At 42.1% G+C, this 23,694-nt stretch overlaps 1 protein-coding gene across 1 annotated transcript in view; it reads left to right on the top strand.

Annotated features, from left to right (window-relative positions):
• The first annotated feature begins 9,600 nt into the window (after positions 1-9,600).
• LOC136876389 (leukocyte elastase inhibitor) overlaps positions 9,601-23,694 on the top strand; it is a 54,590-nt gene continuing 40,496 nt past the window's right edge. Inside the window, exons 1-2 of the mRNA XM_067150303.2 lie at positions 9,601-9,731; positions 18,127-18,227. Coding sequence (XP_067006404.2) covers positions 9,704-9,731; positions 18,127-18,227 — 129 coding nt within the window. The 5' untranslated portion in view covers positions 9,601-9,703. The remainder of the gene's footprint in view (positions 9,732-18,126; positions 18,228-23,694) is intronic.

The raw sequence follows: 23,694 nt of genomic DNA, 5'->3' as shown, positions 1-23,694 counted from the left end.
GTGTTCTATCTCCACTCCTCTTCAATATTTACTCTGAAAGGGCATTTTCTGAAGCTCTAGAAGGAAAACAGGAGGGCGCCGTTGTTAATGGGATGACAATAAATAATCTGCGATATGCAGATGAAGCTGTTCTGCTTGCAACAAGTGCCGAAGGTCTGCAGACTTTACTAAACTGTGTGGTTGAACACAGTGTTGCAGCAGGTCTGCGTTTAAACACGAAAAAGACCAAAGTAATGGTCATAATACAACCTGTCATTCAACCTGTTAACTTGACGATAGCTTGCACATCACTGGAGCAAGTCCAACGCTTTAATTATATTGGCAGTGTACTTGATCACAGCTAGAACAATGCTGTTGAAATTCGATCCCAGATTGAACGGGCGAAGACTGCATTCAAGAGAATGCTTTGTTTTTTTTGCTAGTTGCTTTACGTCGCACCGACACATATAGGTCTTATGGCTAGGAGTGGGAAGGAAGCGGCCGTGGCCTTAATTAAGGTACAGCCCCAGCATTTGACTGGTGTGAAAATGGGAAACCACGGAAAACCATTTTCAGGGCTGCCGACAGTGGGGTTCGAACCTACTATCTCCCGAATACTGGATACTGGCCGCACTTAAGCGACTGCAGCTATCGAGCTCGGTTCCAACAGAATGAGCAGACTTCTCTGTAACAGGGACTTTAAGATCAATCTCCGTCTCCGTTTACTTCGGTGTTACGTATTTTCTGTCTTATTTTATGGTGCCGAGACTTGGATCCTAACACAGAACACCACCAAAATACTTCGATATTTTGAGATGTGGTGCAACCTGCTCCGAATAACATGGGTTGACAGAAGTACTCCAATGCCTGAACTTGAAACTATTCCCCAACCGCAACGTTTTAGCAAACTTCTTCCCACTATTGCAAACACCTGTCCAGGATTACTAGCTGAACTTTCCGGCATGGCAGTGCAATAATAACTTCTGGGAGGCTGTAATAACGGAGGTGGCGGACCCTTGTGGTCGACTGTAGTAATGACTTATCTGGCTTGTTGAAGGTAGGTCCTTTCATTCACAATACCACAGATCAAATTGCCAAGATCCTCCACGAGCACAATATAAAAACCATGTTTGGCACCGTCACAAAAATTGCTCACACTGTAGGTAAATGCAATGACAAATTGTTACCACTATTACACCCTGTGGTTTACAAAATTTCCTGTACTTACGATAAGGTATTCTTATTATTATTCTTTTTCTTCTTATGTTTGTACCATAACCTTAGCTCTAGCTAAACAACATCAAAAAGAAGAAAGTTGAGTAGGCCTACTTATGCCATACCATTTCTAAATGATAAATATAAACTCATTTAGCTTATTAACGTAAATAAATAAATGAATACTGGATTAAAGCCACTATATTTATTTAGTGAAGCCGAGCTTTCAGCCAAATTGCATTAGCCTTCATCAGGGATGTTAAGTTCTGCTTCCGACAGTGAGCAAAGAAATTCAAAGAAACGTCGAAGTCATGACCGTACTATCCACGGCCTACCTCACTAATTGGACACAAGGATCGTCGCGCTGTGATTCACCGCCCTATGTCGATCGTTTCGTGAGTACGTCCCGCTGTAAATGGTGGGTGTTATGCATGTAATTCTGCAGTACAGGTCTCCATATATTTGATAACTTGAAGCCGTCTTCCCTGTTGATGTTATTTGGGCGCAGCTCTATCTCTATGGCTTCTCTTACCAGTCGAGCATAGAAGTCTTTCACACGCGCGATGACCTTCGCCTGGTCAAAGAGGATTTCATGGTCTGTACTGTAGAAATGTTCTAGTATGGCAGACTGGCTTACGCCATTCGCTCTTTCATCCTTGTTGGTACGCGTAACATCGCCTATCTCTTCGGAGAATAGGTGACACATACAGATAACCAGGATTAGGCATCGGCGGATTCAAAGTAGGTTTCACCGGGCTGAGAGGCTCAGACAGTTGAAGCGCTGGCCTCCTGACACCAACTTTGCAGGTTCGATTATGGCTCAGTCCGGTGGAATTTGAAGGTGCTCAGATACGTCAGCCTCGTGTTGGTAGATTTACTGGCACATAAAAGAACCCCTGTGGGACCAAATTCTGGCGACTCGGCGTCTCCTAAAACCGTAAAAGTTAGTTAGAGTAGCAAAAGTACCTATATAAGTAAAATCGTAACGACCGTGTGTCTGTAAATTGACTATAATGGCGAAATTTCCGTACAGTTATCCGTTTCAGGTGTAATAATGATCATCTGCATGTTTTTTTAGCTTTGGTGTCTCTTTGTATGTTTGTTTGTCTGAACTCTTATAACTTGAAAACTATTGGATATATTTCTACCAAACTTGATATTTAGAATACACCTGTCTTCGGGTAGGTTTTAGAGCCAATGTTATTTCTGAATACCTAAATCTACTGAGGGTGTCTCCGAAACAGAAACCATGATTTTGCACTCCCGAAAAAAAATGCACATCCAAAATTAATGGAAATCTACCATGCTTAATGGAAATCAATTTCTGAAACATTTTTCTCATTTGCATCATGTGCATAGGAGGATTAATAAGGGAGATATCATTAACGGACGGTTTTTCAGCACAAGTCCCAACTTTGTCAATATGTCATACCGTTTAGCAGCAGTTAATCTGTAATTTAAATATGCATACCCTTTCGTATGTCGATCTATATATATTCATTGATGTCGATTTGTAGCCGTCTGGAAAGGGTGTGTCTGCTATTGTAATCAGTACTCCCCACATCGACTTTGACTGGCAGTAGGAATGGGGGCCTTCTCCAACTCCTGTGTAACTGTCATTTGTAAGGAGGGCTTACTATAGTAGTGAATAATTCCCTTCTTAATTTGATTTCCAGAAGACAAGGGAGCATGCAATTTTGTTCAAACCTCCCTTATCTGATTGTGTTTGGCTGTAGGCAAGGGTGCTCACCATTATAAACAAATGTACCCATCTAAAATGTGACTGGCATTAGACATAGTGGCCTGCTATTTTAATGGAAACTCACCAACTCGGTGTGACTGGCAGTAAGCTGGCTGCCAATAGGGAAAGGGGCTTGTCATTATAATGGTAACAGCACAACTCAATTTTGACTGGCAGTAGGGAAGTTTCCTGCCATTATATTAAAAGCTCCTCAACTGTAATCTGCCTGGAAATAGGAAAGGGGGCCTGCCATTGTAAGGAAAATTTCCCAAATCGGTTGTGACTACGTAGTAGACAATGGGGCCTGCCATTATAATGTAAACTTCCCAAAACGATTGTGAACGGCAGTAGGCAAGTGAGCCTGCCGTTATCATCACAACTCCGCACCTCAGACTTTACATTGGAAACAACGTATGGGCACATGCACATGCTGTTTCTTGGATAGAGCTAAGAGAAATGCAATTTAAAAAATCGTATTCACTGCGTGTACAGTAATTTACTTCGATATCCGTTTACAATGTTGGATACCGTAGCGAAGCACGGATACATTTGCTAGTTATTATTAAAGTAGGTTTCGGCCTACAAGTTGTCACGGTTGGTCCGTGGTCCGACAACTCTGCATTCCCACCGACCAACCGAGCAGAAGACGAATGGCCACGGTCACTGCTCTACCGTGGCCTTACACCTCTGCACTCGGGCGAGACGGAGAGGGGCTGTCCCCTACCGTTAGTTGCTCTGAGAATGGTTTTCCGTACTTGTTAATTCTCTTGCGCTAAGGCGAGTGTCTGGACATTTCCTAGTATATGCCTCGAACGCCAAGCCCCTCACCTTCTCCACACATCTCCATCACCACCACGAATATCCGGGCCTAAGAGACGGCGTCGCCGTCTAAATGGCCCACCTTCCTCTTCAGGGTAGGAACGAAAACAATTTAGTAGTAGTAGGGTAGTTGGGTTAGGAAATAGATTCACCTGTTAGACATGCGCGGAGCGTAGAATACGCTGTTGAAAGAATTGGCTGCAGAGGGTCCCTTTCCTGTAAGAAACACCTGAGATGCCCGCCGAGAAGTTCAATAAGCTACTGCCAGTAAGTGAAGGACGGAGTAGGGTAGGCTTCGGCTTAACAGCGGCTAGCTTTGGCTAGCCCTACAGTCGGGAGTCGGAGAGGCAGGTCCCCATCGTCGGCTGTCCTGAGAATTGTTTTCTGTAGTTTTCCATTCACCTCTACTAAGGCGAATGCCGGAACTGTTCCTTTTGCCACGGCCGCACCCACCTCACCTTGTCCGCAGATCTTATCAACAACATAAGTCTCCCTGACCTGAGAGACGACGTTACCGTCTAGGAGGCCCATAAGGATACGAAATGAAAATATTTAAGTAGTAATGAATGAAACCGTGAATCGAAAGGAAAATGCCATAATGAGTATGGCAATATATCCTAGAATGAAGCTGGAAGTAAGACTTCCTTATCTGGGTAGTGACGACTGCATCGAATCCTTTTTTATACAAAGTAACTTTCAACGTCTGCATCAACGAATTATGGGTCTTTCAGCTCGAGGACAAGCGTTTCAAACATAACTTCCCGCTTGCTTCCATTCACATACTTAAATTTCATCTCTCGTCCACTTCTTAGAACTTAACAATGCCGTTTGAAATTTCTACTAACTCATTTTTGAAAAAAAATTCTATTTGTTTTACGTCTCACCCACACAGATAGGTCTTATGGCGACGATGGGACAGGAAGGGGCTAGGAATGGGAAAGAAGCGGCCGTGGCCTTAATTAAGGTACAGCCCCAGCATTTGCCTTGTGTGAAGATGGGAAACGACGGAAAACCATCTTCAGGGCTGCCGACAGTGGGGTTCGAACCTACTATCTCCCGAATATTGGATACTGGCCGCACTTAAGCGATTGCAGCTATCCAGCTCGGTCATGTTTTTTTTAAAAAAAACATGCATGGCCATTTCCTAAGTGCTTCTTGACCTTCACTCAAAGTACGATAGATGGCACTTTGGGAGGTCAGTGTTCATTACTCCGCCACTCGTTCGTATCGTAAACCAGAATAAAGGCCAGTGATAAGGCGTGATCAAAACGTTTCCGTTTGAGGGCGTTGCTGTAGCGGACACAACCAATACCAATACAATACTGATAATAAAACCACAATCAATAATGTCACTAACAACTGACAAACAAGAATACGCCAGTTATTCTTGCCACCTGCCTGCTGTCATTTCTTGATGGATACAGTACTTTTGCATCCATCTCTTGGCATAGGCCAGAGCAAAGTGTAGCTTCCTCCGAAGTCCCAGTCTTATCAATGGCTGTGACAATATGGAAGCCCCTGGGGTATGGGTGGTGCTGAGTAATGGCATTCAGAGTAAAACCAGTGCGTCTGAGTGTCATGAAAGGTGTTGCTCATAGGGTCAGTTGTGCTACAATTGCACTGCCTGGCCCAGTGAGGAAAGCAATGGTAAACTACCTCACTCCTCGTCTTGCCTAGTACGCCTCATTTTGGTACTGTCATTGGTTTTTGTGGTTTTCCTATAACTGCATAGCCTTTGGTTGTGCCATTTGAGGATCCTACCAGCCTCTGGGCTGATGACCTAACACACACACACACACACACACACACACACACACACACACACACACACACACACACACACACACACACACACACACACACACACACACATTCTTGCCACAAAAAACAGCGGAAAAATCAAGTAGAGCATACCAAAGCTATACAAATTGTGGTCAGTACCTGGAAGGGTCACCGTACAGGACTACCACATGCCGCTGAAACACATAACAATAAACACTATACACCTCAGCCGTGATGTAATACCACGCGTGAATGACTAAAAATCAAACTACCTTTTACAGATGCCATATAATACAGATAACTATTTTAATTTTAAATGTTCCTATTATTATTACCAAAAAGAATATACGTATTTCAAATGCATATATTTATTAAACTATAAGACATATTAATATGAAACTTTGAACACATATTTATGAACCTCTCAAGTTTAGATTACAGATGTTCAATATGTCCTCCATCGGCGACACGAACAATATCACATGAATACTCAAATTCCTCCCATACTCGGGCAAGCATGTCCTTCGTCACTGATGTTATGGCAGTACGGATCCGGTTCTTCAACTCTTCGAGGTTCTGTGGGAGTGGTGGTACATAAACGTTTATTTAACGGAACCGCACAGGAAAAAGTCACAGAGTGTCAAATCCGGTGACCATGGAGCCCAGCTGAGACATGCTAAGTCGCCAGCTTCTTGACGACCAATCCAACGGTTCGGTAGAGTTTCATTCAGATATTCAGGAATGTGGCGACTCCAGTGAGGGGGTTGTTGAAAAATGAACTTGTCTTCGTGCAGCCTCGGAAACAACCAGTTTTGTAACATAACGAAATACTACTGACCGTTAACCGTGTTTTCATCAAATAAGAATGGGTCGTAAACAGATGATCGGGATATCGCACAAAACACATTGACTTTGGGCGAATCTCGTACATGTTCAATGACTGCATGTGGGTTCTGTTGGCCCCAAATTCAAACATTGTGTTTGTTCACCTGACCATGGGAAGTCGCTTCGTCACTGAACATGATGCGTTGTGTGAAAGTGTTATCATTGTCAATAGCATCAAGAATCTCGTTATAAAATGCCACACATTTGCGTTTGTCATCAGGACGCAGAGCTTATAACAGCTGTAACTTGTACGGCTTCATAACCAACCGACGTCTCAAAACACGCCAAATTGTTGTTGTAGGCACTTTTAACTTCCGACTGGCACGGCGAGTTGATTTTGAAGGACTACGTTGGAAAGCAGTTTCAATTCGTGCTACGTTTTCTTCAGGAACACGAGGGCGGCCAGGACTCTTTCCTTAACATACACATCCTGTATCTACAATCTGTCGATTCCATCTGCGAATATTCCACCCGTTCGGAGGATCAATGTGGTACCTCAACCTGAAACGTCTTTGCACTGTAATCACGGAATTGGACTTCGCAAACTCGAGAACACAAAATTATTTCTGCTGCGGAGTAGCGATTTTAAACATATGACGGTTACCAAGCAAAACAGAAGATAACTGACATCTAGCGGCTATTACTATAAACTAGACTATGTATTCGTTTCACGAATAGCCGAGCTGAGGTGCAGCGATCGATAGTTTGGACAAAATAATACTTTGTAATACGTATATTCTTTTTGAAACACCCCGTATTATTATATTTATTTTTCCGAACAGACCAGGCGAGGAGCGCAATAAAGTGCACCGGTACTGGTAACTAATTAAGGCGAACCTGGGGTGCCCTCACTGTTACATTTGGCAAAGGAATTAGTGTGGTAGTCGTGTCTTGCCGAGGTGCGTGCGTGAACTATGACTACGGCTACGTCAACTATGACAACGTTACTACGAAATGCGTCCAAACAGGACCAACGTGCTGTTATTCTGTTCTTGACTGCCGAAGGAAAAACACCGATGGACATCCATCGGTGAATGAAGACTGTGTATGGGGCAGCATATCTGTCGAAAACCACCGCTCTGAAATGGTTCACCAAGTTCCATGCGAGTCGCGTTTCGACACAAGACTCCCATCCCCATACCGCAAAGATCGTCACGCAGAAGGCACGCCAACTCAAGTGGGAGACACTCGAGCACTCGCCCTATAGTCCTGATCACGCCTTCGGTCTCCCCGACGAGACCTTGAAGGGTCGGCGCTTCCTGTCGGGCGAGGATGTGCAGCAGGCGGTTACGGACTTCTTCACGCAGCAGGACACGGTGTTTTATCACACGGGGATCTTCAACCTGGTGAGTCGGTAGGATGAGTGCCTCAATGATCACGGCGATTTTGCCTGATTGGCATCCCGATTCAGGACTGTACGGCCGTCGAACGGTAACTTTTTGATCGCCCCTTACAAATAATGTGAGAAAAGAACCAGAATCATAGATAAGGCTTGATTGAAGGTAGTGTTATACGGTACGGAGTAATAAATAAGTTAAAGGTTTGTGAGCGACTGATAAAAGGTCTCGATTTTTTCTTCTTTTTTTAAGTTTTTATTCAGTTTTCTGAAGGGGGATAGGTGGGCCTCTTAAAGGTTAACGCCCTTTCTCTCAGGCCAAAAGGATTTGTAGAGGTGACTTGAGGTGCGGGGAAGGTGAGGGTTTGGCGGCCGTGGCTTATAAAAGGATCTGTCCCGGCATTTGCCTTAGTGCAGGAGAATGGTAAACCACGGAATATCATTCTCAGGACAGCCGACGGTGGGGACAATTCCCTCCGCTTCCAGGATGTGCAACCGCAAGGCCAGCCAAAACTGGCCGCTGATAAGCCGAAGCCTTCTCAACTCCGTGTCGCTCTATCAATCTAAAAGAACTCAACAATGTTCGACAGCAGACAATGGCATGATGTGCTGATATGGCTTTAAAACTGAAATACACCGCGATTGTAGGGACATCATGGAAAAAGATTAAGAAACGTAATTAAAAAGTATATTCTTGAACTTTATTACTCCAAAGTACATATAAACTTAATCAGTTTTTGTTGAAGAATCAGCGAGAGTCACTGCATTCATAGTTTGTTTGTGCCGCCATCTACCAGTTCTTTACGAACTACATTACGTAACTTAGTGTTTGCTGACTTTGCGGGCAGTGTTGCCAGGTCTCCCGAAATTTCAGATCTCCCGATTTTTGTTTGCAATACACAAGAAAACACACAAAAAAAAACTCTCGTAATTTCTTCTAATCCAAATTTAGGGAAATTGAATAATAGTGATTAATGGTGCATGATATATTTGTGCCGAAAAACTCTTTCCTCGTCTCACTGCATGACGTTTTATCGATAAGTACTTTCTCGCATTCATTTTAGGCTCGAATTGCGTTATCTCTCCCCTGTTATTGAACTCAAAACTCACGCTTGACTGCACCATTCGAAGGGAAATCACCGACCCGCGTATAGAATATAAAATCTGTATCCTGCTACGACTTCAAAATTGGCACAGAATTTCTACGCCTGATGAATAACTACATCTACAGGAAGAGTGGAAGAGAAGAAGAAGAGGAAGAAGAAGTGGTAGAAGAAGGAGAAGAAGAAGAAGCAGCATAGAGTGGCCAGAGAGTAGGCCTACGGGTGAGTGAAATTGTATATTTTTCTCATAGTAACTTCAAATGACTTGCATTCTTTAATTTAATTATATTATTTCAGTGCTCGAGAAACTACCGAAATTTTCATTAAAACTCTCGAAATGTTTACGTACAATCTACCGATTTTTTATTTGTAGACCTGGCAGCACTGTTTGCGGGTTGCTTACCAAGTGGGTTGGGATTTGCCCAAACACGACTTTACCCGCGTGATGAGGTCAAATGAGGTGAAGAACTAGATGGGGTTTACAAATGGACATCAGTGGAGTGAGGTTAGTCATGTAACGAGAAAGTGGATATTAAAAGTAGACGGCTGGTTAACGTATTTTCCGTCTAAATGAAAGTTAACAACTTGGCTGTCCCTCACTTGCCGATTACACGGGGAAACTTGGAAGCTACTTTGCCTCTTGACTCCTCTAAGTGCTCCTTGTAAATTAGTCCTAACTTGAGAAATACACGCATGCAGGGGAAACCCAGCCGTAATAGAATATCGCCTTCCTGTAAGTACAACGTTCAGCTATCTCACCATGAAGGACATCTGGTCTTGGTTTGTAGATAGCATTAGCTCTGAGGTGTGCTTTACCACTGCACTGTCCGCCTCACGCTCGCCATGCATCTTCGCGCTTGTACAGTCGTACGTAAGTACTATCCTGTTATCAGACTCGGTTCAGAGTAAAGCTTACTTTTCTAAGATAAGTTAAACAAACCGGGTTGACATGTTCGGTAAAGAGCTTTAACCTAATACATTAAATTACTCGCATATAAAGCCAGATATATTTTATCAACTTATTGAAGAATTTACTAAATATATTTGCAAAAAATTAAAATACAGTACATCCATAGACAAATTTGTTCTCCACAAATCAGTTTCAGTGTTCAGTTAATGTGAATTACCCCTTGATAGTGAAACAGAGAGTATGATTAACAGGTTCGGACATTTACGAGAAGTCACATGTTGTTCCCTGACTTTAGTTTGTATGTCTAACTTATTTTAAATTCAAATCCGGTTAATCTTGTCAAAAATAAGTGTATTTTTGTCATGTTGTCGTTTGGGTCATCAGTGCATAGACCTGTTTGATGCAGCTCTCCATGCCATTCTGTGCTCGCTCTTCCTGCCACCTTACGCTGTGCTAAATTTTTAATTCCTATGTATTTTTTTATTTTATATTTTAGAAATGCTATTTTTTCGGAGCGTCGACCTAGAAATATATTTTTCCCCTACTTGCACCATATGTGAGGAACCTGCATGTACAGTATTTTGTTAATGGCGGAGGTGTGGAACGGAACGTTGAGAACGACACAAACACCCAGTCCCCAGGCCAGGGATATTAATCATTTACAATTAAAAACCTTGACCCGGCTGGAAATCGAACCCGAGGCCGCCGGGTGACAGGCGGACGCGTTGCCCTCTACACCGCGCGGCCGGCTATATTTCTACGTAACTACTGCATCCTACATCAGCTCTAATCTGCTTAACATATTCATACATTGGTCTACCCCTACCATTATCACCATCTACATTTCGCTCAAAAACCAACTGAACAAGTCCTGTGTGTCTTAAGATGTGTCCTATCATTCTATCTCTTCTTCTTGTCAAATTCAGCCAAATCGATCTCCTCTCACCAATTCGATTCAGTACCTATTCATTCGTGATTCGATCTAGCCATCTCACCTTCAATATTCTTCTGTAACACCACATTTCAAAAGCTTCTATTATCTTTCTTTCTGAGCTAGTTATCGTCCACGTTTCACTTCCATGCAATGCCACACTCCAGACTTAAGTCTTCAAAACTACATCAATTTTCGAAGTGAGCAAATTTCATTTCTTAAAGGCCATCCTTGCTTGTGCTAGACTGCATTTTATTTCCTCCTTACTTTGTCATCATCATCATCATCATCATCATCATCATCATCAATTCTAATAACCAAGTAAGTTTCAGGAGTTTAATAGAAACACTGGTCTTGTAAACCAATATTAAAATATCAATTCTAAAATTCAGAGGGGAAAATACTGTTCTCACTAATTCCCAAAATTAATATTTTACACTTAAATATCCCCTGAATTATAAATTTAAGAATCCTGACCTTTAATTTACTAAACAGCCTGGTCGTCGCTCAAGGTACTTCCTTTAAGACCATTTCATAATATAATATTTCTTGCATTGACAAGCAGACAGCTTAGATGGCGTGAAATAATAATAATAATAATAATAATAATAATAATAATAATAATAATAATAATAATAATAATAAAGTCCGCCTCTGCGGTGTAGTGGTTCGTGTGATTAGCTGCCATTAGCTGCCATCCTCGTAGGCCCGGGTTCGATTCCCGGCTCTGCCACGAAAATTTGAAAAGTGGTACGAGGGCTGGAATGGGGTACACTCAGCCTTGGGAGGTCAGCTGAGTAGAGGGGGGTTTCGATTCCCACTGTTCCATAAATAGGTGTCAGTGAGTTAAGTATAATCTTGAATCGTGCTGTAGTTGGACCAGCACCTACATAAATGAAAACAAGCGTTTAGCTTACGGGCGATAACGTATAGCATTGGAGTTACTCCTCTCATTTTTATTAAAAATTGAACTTGTTTCCTTTCATTGTTTCCTACTTCTCCTCTAGGCAAATGCCGGGATGGTACCTAACTTAAGGCTACGACCACTTCCTTCTTCCTTGTCTATCCCTTCCGATCTCCCCCCCCCCCCCCCGCAAGGCCCCTATTCTGTTCAGAATAGCAGGTGAGGCCGCCTGGGCTAGGTATTGGTTCTACTCCCTAGTAGTACCACCCGACCCAAAGTCTCACGTTCCATGACACTGTCCTTGACGTGGTAGAAGTGGGATCCCTCGCTGAGTCCGAGGGAAAAACCAACGCTGTAGGGTAAACGGATTCAGAAAGAAAGAAAGAAAGAAAGAAAGAATAATAATTGTCATTATTAAATTGGCTTTACGTCCCACTAACTACTTTTACGGTTTTCAGAGACGTCGAGGTGCCGGAATTTAGTCCCTCAGGAGTTCTTTTACGTTCCAGTAAATCTCCCGACACCATGCTGACGTATTTGAGCACCTTCAAATACCACCGGACTGAGTGAGGATCGAACCTGCCAAGTTGGGATCAGAAGGCCAGCGCCTCAAGCGTCTGAGCCACTCAGCCGGGCGTGAAATCAAAATACATGGTAGATGAAGTGATACGATTATGATGTATAGTTTCAGGTTGTGCACCACAACTTCTATTATGGATATGATTGACATCAGGAATACAACTGGGGACGAGATGAAGTACCTCGCCCGGGCGGCCTCACCTGCTATGCTGAACAGGAGCATTGTGGGGTGATGGGAAGATTGGAAGGGATAGACAAGGAAGAGGGAAGGAAGCGGTCGTGGCCTTAAGCTAGGTACGATCCTTACCTGAAGGAGAGGTGGGAAACCACGGAAAACCACTTAAAGGAACTCTGTGAAATGAATCGAACCTACCACCCTCGACTCAGCTGACCACCCGAGGCTGAGTCGACCCCGTTCCAGCCCTCGTACCACTGTTCAAATTTTGTGGCAGAGCCTGGAATCGAACCCGGGCCTCCGGGGATAGCAGCTGATTACACTAAACACTACACCACAGAGGCGAACGAAGTTAAAAATAACACACGAAATCTCTATCCTTAAATTCTTACATAAAATCCGTTTTTAATACGTCATCGTTGCAAATAACTTCTTGCTATCTTTTTTACGTCGCACCGACACAGATAGGTCTTATGGCGACGATGGGACAGGAACGGCTTAGAAATGGGAAGGAAGCGGCCGTGGCCTTAATCAAGGTACGGCCCCAGCATTTGCCTGGTGTGAAAATGGGAAACCATGGAAAATCATCTTCAGGGCTGCCGACAGTGGGGCTCGAACCTAGTATGCAAGCTCACAGCTGCACGCCTCTAACCGCACGGCCAGCTCGGCCAGTAGTCATTTTTTTTGAAGGGAGGATGAAAATAAAACATTTGAAGTAACATTTTATGTCGAGAAATGAAGTAAGCATAATCACTAAAAATAAATCACTCGATGACGTAACATTTTCCTGTTCTAATCCATGTGAATAACTAGGTCGTCATAAGTTTAACGTTAAACATTTTATACTGTGAGCTTTAATTTATATACTGATCGCGGTGGTATCATCGTTAAGACTCTACATAATTGAGAAGGAGTGGATGACTTCTGCCCAGGACTGTGCCATTGTCAATGGATTAATATTTGTTACTACTATATATTTATCTTTTTGGACAAGAGTTGGGTGTGGTAAAAGGTGTTTGATAGTGGGTGCTGGCTGGTTATTGACGATAGATTGAGCGAGCGGGGAAAGGGATCGTTAGGAAAGTGTAAAGGTTATTAATTATTTTTAATCTAGTGTCTTGTGGGAATCTACAGGAAGGCGAATGATGTGGCGGTCTAGTTTTAGGATTTCTAACAAGGAGACCCATCCAACTGTAAATCTCCGATGTCATTGTGATTTGGTGCAAAGACTTCAGTACGAATGTCTTATTCAGCCATATCAAAATTAGATGCCCAACAGTATATTTAAATTATGTTTTGGGGTGTCAAAAAAATGACCCAAACCCTATGGCGCAACAGCCCCGAAGGGCCATGGCCTACCAAGCGACCGCTCCTCAGCCCGAACGCCTGCAGTAGAGGTGGGGACGGAGCGAGTAATACCGATGAGTAATCCGGTTGTAGCGGTAGAGCGCACCACCGATCCCCTCCGCTTACAACTGCAAGTACTCGCGGAGGACCAGAGCACAGTGTAGCGCACGACACGTGTTTAACCAGGGGAGACCACGCCTTTGAGATCACGGATCATCTTCAAATTTTGTACACTTTTAGTAGTCTATTAGGGCAAGATAATGTGCAAATAGTAAGGCGTACTATTAAGGTGTTTTCAAGAAAATCGCAAGAGAATTTCGAATGTGTACCGGTGCGTTGCGGTCACGAGCACGAGGTGGCGACGGTCGAGTGGTTAGCGTTTAAGCTCCGTAATCGCTTGGTCACTGGATCGAGTCTCGCTTTTCACTCTTTGTTTTTCAACACTGGTCATATTCTTTTATATATATTGCAGGTCAGAGCGTCCAGGTGCAAAGCAGTTCCGGGTACCTTACTCGATTTCACTATCAGGTATGAGGGATTTCACAAATCACGATAGGCATACATTTTCAGGAATACTTTATGCATTGGGCCGTTTACTTGTTGATAATTTTAAATTATATACTTTTTTGTAGTCCACCTCTGTCGTGGAGTGGTTAGTGCGATTGGCTGCCACCCCCTGATGTCCGGGTTTGATTCCCGGCTCTGCCACGAAATTTGAAAAGTGGTACAAGGGCAGGAACGGGGTCCACTCAGTCTCGGGAGGTCAACTGAGTAGATGAGGGTTCGATTCCCTCCTCAGCCATCCTCGAAGTGGTTTTCCGTCGATTCCCATTTCTTTCTCCTCCGGGTAAATGCCGGGATGTAAGCCCCTACCTAATGTAAGGCCACGGCCACTTCATTCCCTCTTCCTTGCCTATCCCTTCCAATCTTCCCATCTCTCCACAAGGCTCCTGTTCAGCATAGCGGTGAGGTCGCCTGGACGAGGTACTGGTCATCCTACCCAGTTGTATACCCGACCCAAACTCTCGCGCTCCAGAGGTGGGATTCCTCGCTGAGTTCGAGGGAAAAACGGACCCTGGAGGGTAAACAGATTAAAGAAAGATATTTTTTGTAATGTTAAACATTAGTAAAGAGCCAAATAACATTGGAAATCCAATAAAAGTTCATGCAAATATACCTTTTGAATTGTAATGTATATGAAAGAATTTGACCAGTGTTGAAAAACAAAACGACAAGCGGGACTCGATCCAGCGAGCCGGCGATTACGGAGCTTGAACGCGAACCACTCGACCACCACCGTTTCGCGCTAATGATCGCAACGCACCGAAAACTTCTCTTGAGATTTTCTCGAGAACGCCTTAGTAGTACACCTTACTACTTGCACATTATCTTGTCCTACTGGACTACTAAATGTGTACGAAGAGTAAAGATACTCCGTGATCCGAACGCCGTGGTCACCCCTTGTAAGAGTATTATACCTGTATTCAGTCTGTGTTTCTTAATTTGCTTCTGTATTTCCTCCGCTTGTAGTGTTTTGTAGGCAATGCAAAGCATAGTAGATAATAATTGTGGCATTAGTTTGATATTTAATCCCATTTTGAGATGGTATTCATGTTTTAGAAAATTTAAGGAATTGCATACATTTTTACTGAAATTTGTACCACAAATGCCACGAAAACCGTCTGCTGCATGGCAGTTCTTTGAAATTACTGGTGATAAAAATAAGCAAAATGCAAATTTTGCGGCCGCATTTACGCGACGGGTGGTGGCGTATCAAATTTGTGGGATTATATCAAGAGGCATCACAAGGATGAAATGAGCAGGTCGGCTTCTCCAGCAGAAAGCAACATTGCTGTACTCAACAAACTGGTTATGTTGTGAGAAAAGGGCATTGAATTTACGTTGCCATACCAATAACGTATTTAAACGTGCCGCCACATTACATTCACTCGGTAGTTCACTCGGTACTACCGGGTGATGACGTCACAACAACTGCTCCGCTCCGCTCCGCTCCGTCCCCACCACTAGCCTGCAGATTAAGCACTGCGTAGACAGGAGTCAGCGAGGGGAAGCAGGTTGAGGTGGGAAGGTAATATGAGTGCGAGAGAGAAAGAGTGAGAGCGTGACACATGAACTGGCCGGCCGTCCCACCTCTACCTGCTTCCCGCCGCTCATTCCTGTCTATGAGCAAATTTTGACATCCCAGAACAGTCGTTGTAGAAAATCTTAATCAGATCGGATACTTGCAGATGGAAGGGTTTCCTTCTAAGTAATGAATGGGATAGGTTGCAATGCAGGATAAGGTTTTGTGGGTGTTATTAATGTGTGTGACTTCGAGTCTCCGAGGTTTGACGTGCTAGCCAAAGGATTTGGTGAAAACTTTTATAAGCCATTTTATAAATGTCAACCACCTACGCGTTGTACCGCTTCCCTAGATTCCGTATAAATACCACCTCTGGCCACGAGAGAAGCACTCAGCATTCATCGGCCCGAGAGGTTGAACCTGCGAGAATCGACACCAAGAAAAAAATTACAAATTACAAAAAATTAAAGTGTTAGAGAAGATACACTCGCAAATCTCAAAAGCCAGTTGGCTTGCGAGGTAGAAAATGTATTAAGTACTGAGGAGGAATAGAGACAATTTTGATATTAAAACATTTTATTTTGGTAATTTCCACCTGAAATTGTGTTGGAACCTGATATCCAGATAAGGGTGGAGATTGGAGACTTTTAGATTTATTAGTTAATATAAATAGTACTATAGTGTACCGTGTACTACGGATACTTGAGCTGACCGCTTAGTGTTATTTGATAGGAGGAGGGTACGTGCCAACACCGGGTTTCATCCTCTCCCTGGCTCATCATCATCACCTCACACCCAGACGTGCAGGTTGCCCATGGGATCCAAATAGAAAGACCTGCACCAGGCGAGCCGAACATGTCCTTGAATATTTCCGGCATCAAAAACCAAATATTTAGTTTTTTTTTATAAACGTCATCGACGGGTAGGGATATAACAAGTTTACACCTAGGCGTGTATTCACCAACGCGAGTAAAAACTTGTATCTAAGTTTAAAACTGAGAAAACAGAGGTAACAGTTACATTTGTATTCAACAACAACATTATCGTGAATAACGGATATTATTTCGGTTTAAAATTTTATCGGAGAAAGGTTGGTCAATAGGAAATCTAAGATCATAGCCTTTCAAGATGGCAGCTCGTTGACGGCTGGAATATTTAAGTGAAAGAGGAAATTACAGCAACGAGGTGTATAACAAAGATTATGTTAATGCTTTCTGCTTCGTCTCTGGGCTACTCGGCTCAACTCGGCTCGGATTTGGAGCGCTACGGAGCAAGTGAGGAAGAGAGAGACAGGGGGAGCGAGCGAGACAGACGTGGAGAAAGAGAGAGACAGCGCTATTGCTCCTAATCGAGGAGTGGGGGTCTTCACTCTGGGCAACCAAGCGAAGTCGTCTTTTGCACCGTGCACAGTGCATGCACCAGGCGCATGCACCCTGAGAGGCCTTGCTGTAAGTGGTGGAATATAACCTGGAACTCCCAACACATAGGTAGGCCTAAGATGTATTCTTCATTATAGATTATATCTTGTACGGTACACGACTGGATGACTTTTTATTGAAAAATGAAGAAATACTGCCTTATTTTTTGAGTGAAATATACTACGTGCAGCCTGTAATTTGTTTTCTAATTTTCTGTGATGTTAATGCTTTCTGCCACCAAACTGAACAACAATTCATTCCCTTGGAAAATTATATTACACTTATTTCTTCGTTACTGTTCAATAGCGTATATAATTTATGACAAATTATTTGCTACCCAGAATGGAATCAAAAACTCGTTTACATTTCGATAGTGGCAGCCGCACGTAGTCATTTGTTTTCCGGACGTTAGTTTGAAAAATTTAAGGTTCAAATTCAGATTGAAACGAAAACTTAGTTTTGATAAACCGAGATAATATACTCTATACAGAAGTGAGCGTTATCCGAGATAATGACATTATCCGAGTTTTGGAAATCTACGGTAACAGAAATGGTAGGCCTAACTGATATTGGTGAACACGGGCGTTGAAGAACAACCTGATAACCAGAAATTCGAGCGCTATTTTCTAGCACACAATCAGGATATTGCGCTGAATTGCGGGTTCTTGCCCCTGGAAAACCAGCCTACATTTCCCAACCTACTTTTACGAATGACTAATTGCAGTGCACGTCGTTGACGAGACAATCCCTTAGCATGTGCATGCTTACATTTTTCTTGACACCCTGAGATTCTGAGGTGTCTCTTCTTGTCATCACTTATCGTGACATATTCGCATCTTGGCTCTCTGTGGTCCTCTTTTTCCATCTTTTTTTTTCATTATTGCTGCTCTTGACATGATCTTCTCCTTCTCATTTTCAGTGCTGACGCTGAGTTGCTCAGCTCTTTGCCAGGAGTCTGGAAAAGATGCAGCATCTCAAACGTTGGAGAGCGTCAACCAGTTTTCAGTTAAATTATACCAGGTAAGATTACTCATAACTAGGTGGAATTGCTAATTCTGATATTAAAAAAAGAATTATATTTCTGCATCTGCCGTTTCCACAGTAACAAGGAAATGCACTTTTTAACTGCCCGTCTTCTCTGTCTGTCTGTCTGTCTGTCTGTCTGTCTGTCTGTCTGTCTGTCTGTCTGTCTGTCTGTCTGTCTGTCTGTCTGTCTGTCTGTCTGTCTGTCTGTCTGTACGTATGTATACTGTATACAGAGTGTACCGAAACTCGACGACAAAAATTTAGGAATGGATTCCTCACATACTCACATAGAGAGAAGAAAAAAAGGTTATGACAGCATGGGTCCGGAAACGTATGCTAAAGGATTTATTCAAACTTAGTGACACAAATTAAAGTTAGTAATAATTTACATGTCCTGTTTGCTGCAAAAAATTCGAGACACCGGTTACAATTGTTACATAAGTAATCATGTTGTGAATTAATCTGATGTGAGTCTTAAAATACCAAAGCTCTCACACATCTGGAGACTGCTACGAGAAAACCTGTTGTATTCGTATCATCTGCAGCGTGTACAAGCCTTGTCTCCTGCGGATTATCCTGCAAGAGTGACGTTCTGCCAGTGGTTCCTACAACAATGCGGCATGACGCCTAACTTCGCAGCTTCTGTATTATTCGCGGATGAAGCGACATTCACAAGAGACGGAATACAGAATTTTCATAATCCGGACCCATGTCATAAACATTTCTTCTTCTCTCTCTGTGAGGAATCTATTCCTTAATTCTTGCCGTCGAGTTTTAGTACACCCTGTATATGTATGTATGTATGTATGTATGTATGTATGTATGTATGTATGTATGTACGTATGTATGTATCTATGTATGTATGTATGTATGTATGTATGCGCACCACGAGAAAATGGCCGAAGATAATTTAATGAAAATCGGTATGTTAAATCAGAAAATAAGGCACTATAATCTAGGCACTACATTTTTTTATTCACACTGAGTGAAATGGTATTTTAGGGGAAGGCGTAAAATGTAATTTTCAAATATCTGTGTTATTGTAAGGCCCAGACTTTTATGCAGTGACAGGTTAGACTGCAAACTATTTGGTTAGTAGGAAGTATAGGCCAACCGCTCTTCAATAATGTAGCAAGAGTAAGATCAATTATAGGCGTTCTAATAGGCAGTACCCCTAATGTTCATGCAAACCCCATAGCATGATTGTTGTGAAGGTAGACTATACTTGCTACTCGCTTCAGTAAGTTTCCATTCTAACCTATTAATGCATAAAAATCTGGGCTTTAGACTTATTAGTAACTGAAGTTATATAAAATAAAATTTCCGATCATTTATGCCTTAGACAGTTTTACGGTGTAGACTACGATAATAGAATTACTTAATTTTAGACTCTTGTTCCTTAGTCCATGTCAGCGCCAGACGTTACATGGAAATATTGTTCAATTGTGTTAACTAGCGACGGTTTTTGTCATGATTATCTTAAGTCATAAAACCGCGTGGTCATTATTCCGGTCCATATCGGCAAGGAAAACTGTAAAGATGATTATTAAAAAATAAGAAAAAACCGTTAGGGAACGATCGCTAGAAGAATAAAACAAGAGGAAATCATGAAAAAAGGAAGGACTCTCTTTACATTAGATGCGCTAATATCCCAGAGTCGGCCTACAATATCGAAAGGCCATAATATTAATAAAAAATGGCATTACATTGGCCATTGTTTGTTGCGATATGCCTTGCGTCCACTGCTGCCCCTCATCTCCGATAGATGGCATTACTGCTGCGTCGCCAGTAAAACAGCATGCCTATCGGGAAGTAGCTGGGAGTTAGATAACTTTGCCAAGGGCAAAGGGCAAGGATAGTTTATAAGGGGGGTGTGGGGGCTAGACTTGGGGGTATGTAGTGATTTTGATATATTGGAAGATGAATGGCGACTTGTATTCCACGTTAGAATACCACTCACGGTATCCCCTAACACTTCTACGTAATACCGACTTTCATATCATATTCTTGAAAGAAAAACACATGACTATATTAGATTTTTCATTTCCCTGAGAGCTAGGTGCGGTGGGGGAGGTCCCCTCCTTGCCCCCGGGCATGGGCACCCTTGAACTTTGTACATTGCATATTATAGTCCCATCAACGTCGGATACTACAGCCAGTCTGGAATAAAAATGCTCAAGCTCTTTGTAAAGAGACTCTTCGACGAAGATCGCAACAACAGTGAAAGCCGAATTAATTACAGTAAAGTTAAACAAGAAGTACTGTATTTTATTTTGATTTTCAATTCACTTATAACACTAGAAAATATAAGTCCTCTTCAACAGTCAAAATTAGTATGTGAAATGTAATTGGAAATTTAAAGATAACATGTTAATGTTTATATCTTATGAAAATAATTTATACTTTCCACGTTACATACATGTCAATGGTACAGAATGAAGAGAGGTAGTAAAAATGAAATGGCGTGTGGCTTTCAGTGCCGTGAGTGTCCGAGGACAAGTTCGGCTCTCCAGATGCAGGTCTTTGGATTTGACATTCGGAGGTGACCTGCGCGTCGTTATGAGGATGAAATGATGATGAAGACGACACATACACCCAGCCCCCGTGCCAGCGAAATTAGCCAATTAAGGTTAAAATTTCCGACCCTGCCGGGAATCGAACCCGGGACTCCTGTGACCAAAGGCCAGCACTCTAACCATTTAGTCATGGAGCCGGACATGAGAGATAGTCTGGAAGGTCTTTATGAACTTTACTGTCATTATAGATTGAGTTGTACTTCGATGAGAAACCTACATACACAAAGCTGTTCCCGGCTAAACATCGGAATACAGAGATTTATCCTACCTGTATGTAAAGTTTTCCCCTCTGTCTTGCTGATGCGAAATGGAAGGCTGAATTCAGAGGAAATTACCTCCGTTCAAGAACGAATGATATAATGATATGTCAGAATTTCCAAGTCTCTTATTGGGATAAAACACGTTCTTCTTGAAGTTGAGTCCATCAGAACATTTACATGAACAATATTTATGTCAGCGAACGAGTTGACTGTACAAGTAGAGTCGCGTAGCCCTGAGCTAGCATTCGGGAGATGGTGGGTTCGAATCACCCCGTCGGCAAGCCTGAAGATAGTTTCCCGTGGTTTACCATTCTCACACCAGGAAAACACTGGGCCACGGCTGCTATTTTCCCACTTCTTATCCCTTTCCCAACCCTGCGTCACCAAAGCATTCGAAGTTTTAGTGTTAAACCACTAGCAAGAAAACGGTGTATATCGTGAACCCTTGAACCAACCCTTCCATCGTTGGTCGTCTGCCTCGGCTGCTTCGGTAGAACAATATTGATTCATAGATCTTGGGGTCGTGTAGGATTCTTTCCAGTCACTCCATTGACCGATCGATAAGGTTAAGAGAAAAGCATAACTATTTCAGATGAGGAGCAAAAATGTGCTTACTAAAATTACATTGAACGAAATCACAATGATACTTACTGAATAACCAAAAAGAGCAAATAAAGTTCATCACAAAATGTTATAAATCAGTCACATTTCATAACGTGAACGGCGAAAGTATCTTGAAATGATTTACATTAGTGTCTTCCCAAATTAAAAAAAGAAACAATATGAAATTTGGGAAAACCAGAAAAGGAACAGAAAACTTGAAAATCGGGCAACACTCACCCGAACGATAACTGAGAGTTAACCCACATGATCCCTGGAAAAACTGACCTTCAACAAGTAGAATTTCAGATTTACATTTAATTAAAGTTATCTCCCAGTCGAATATCCTCTCGGATACCGAAACATCCCCCGAATGGATCCTTAATCGAACCAAATTAACTAACAGTCGTTCTGGGTAGGTTACGAAGTATTATTTGAAAGCATGGTGTTTGTTACAAGTTAACAGCAATTATCAAAATCAGAAATAATATTACAGCATGTATTGCCATTTCGTGACCCCCTTAAGTTATAGATGAATCCCGATGCCGAAATATGCATCACCCCAAACAGATGTTCAGGATGAACCAAGAACACTTGATCCGAGAGGATCTTACGTTACATCGTTCTCAAGGAACAAAACGCAAAATGCAGGGAAACATTAATTCACTATGATTTTAGAAGAAACGCGCAACACTGAAGTTAAATAAAAATGGTAAATCACTCAAAAAGTCTTCTAACTAATCCAACTTTCAGGTTATGAAAGAGTTACGTCGTAAAATTAGTTAAAGTGTACACATATAAAACAAGGAATCTTTCCAATTCTACATAACTACAACTGCAATTACAAATCCGTCTACCTACACTTGTCCCGTTAAACTAAACTACAATTGATCGGTGGACCAACGTCTCACCTAAATAATGTGAATAACGTAAAATGAAATACAATATTCTAACAGCTCACGAGTCGAAACCGCATTCCTCAATACAAAAACATTAACTGAATGACAACACACTGCAATATCGTAACATACCGTACACCCGAACAATAAATCTTGAAGTAAAAGAAAATAATGCAAAATAGAAAATGAAAAGTGATAGAGCTTGAATGCACACGGCTAAGTAGTAGGGACCAGTCTCCATTAGCCACGTTTCCACGTGGGTCAACCCCCACATTTAAGCCAATACTGATCCAACGCCATGATGGAAGCACTTTCCAGGTAGTAAAGATTTTGCCGAAACGTGGCCTAAATAGTACCTGCTAATATCTTCCATACCTGCATCCACTACTGCAGACATTACCATCGTTCAAGTCGATTCATGAATATACGTAACCTATGACTTGGCTATGTACAAACGGCGTCCCTGACCCCATCGTTGAGCGAACACTACGGTATCTACACATCCCTAATACTGTCGGGCGAAATCGAAAATTTAAAACAATGTCCGGATATTTCAATCTAATTCTCGTTGAAATTCAAACACATGAAGTAAAATCCGCTACTGAAATTAACTCGAATCTGGAATACTGGAATCTATAATATCATAGTATCCTATAAAATACTAAGCAATTATCATTTACCAATATAGATTTTACCATGGATTATTTGTAGCCTAGTGTTAGTAGACTGTTTTAAATATTAAATTAAACACATGGTGTATTAATTGTTGAGATATATTGTTTCAAATACTCAAATATTCTGTCAAGGTTGGGGGAGAAATGTCAATAAATAATCCTCGTTAACTGCCATATAAACATGTGAGACAGTTTGTTATCTGCACTGTGATACATTTTTTCAAGATCCTGGAGTAACAATTTTTGATTCTTCTTGAAATCAAGGAATGCAAATTATCTCACTATTTTCCCAAAACCCCATTCCACACTTTGTCTCACATGACTCATGGAAATATTGAATGACATTTGATCAGGAGTTAAGTTTTGGCTTGAATACGGTCTAAGGAGCAAATCCCTAAGTGGATATGCAGAATCTCCATACAACACAAATTTCTCACCATTGGGGAGTACTG

Source organism: Anabrus simplex, chromosome 6 (assembly GCF_040414725.1).
Source record: "Anabrus simplex isolate iqAnaSimp1 chromosome 6, ASM4041472v1, whole genome shotgun sequence".
Taxonomy (NCBI): domain Eukaryota; kingdom Metazoa; phylum Arthropoda; class Insecta; order Orthoptera; family Tettigoniidae; genus Anabrus; species Anabrus simplex.
This window is presented reverse-complemented; position numbering and strand designations above follow the sequence as displayed.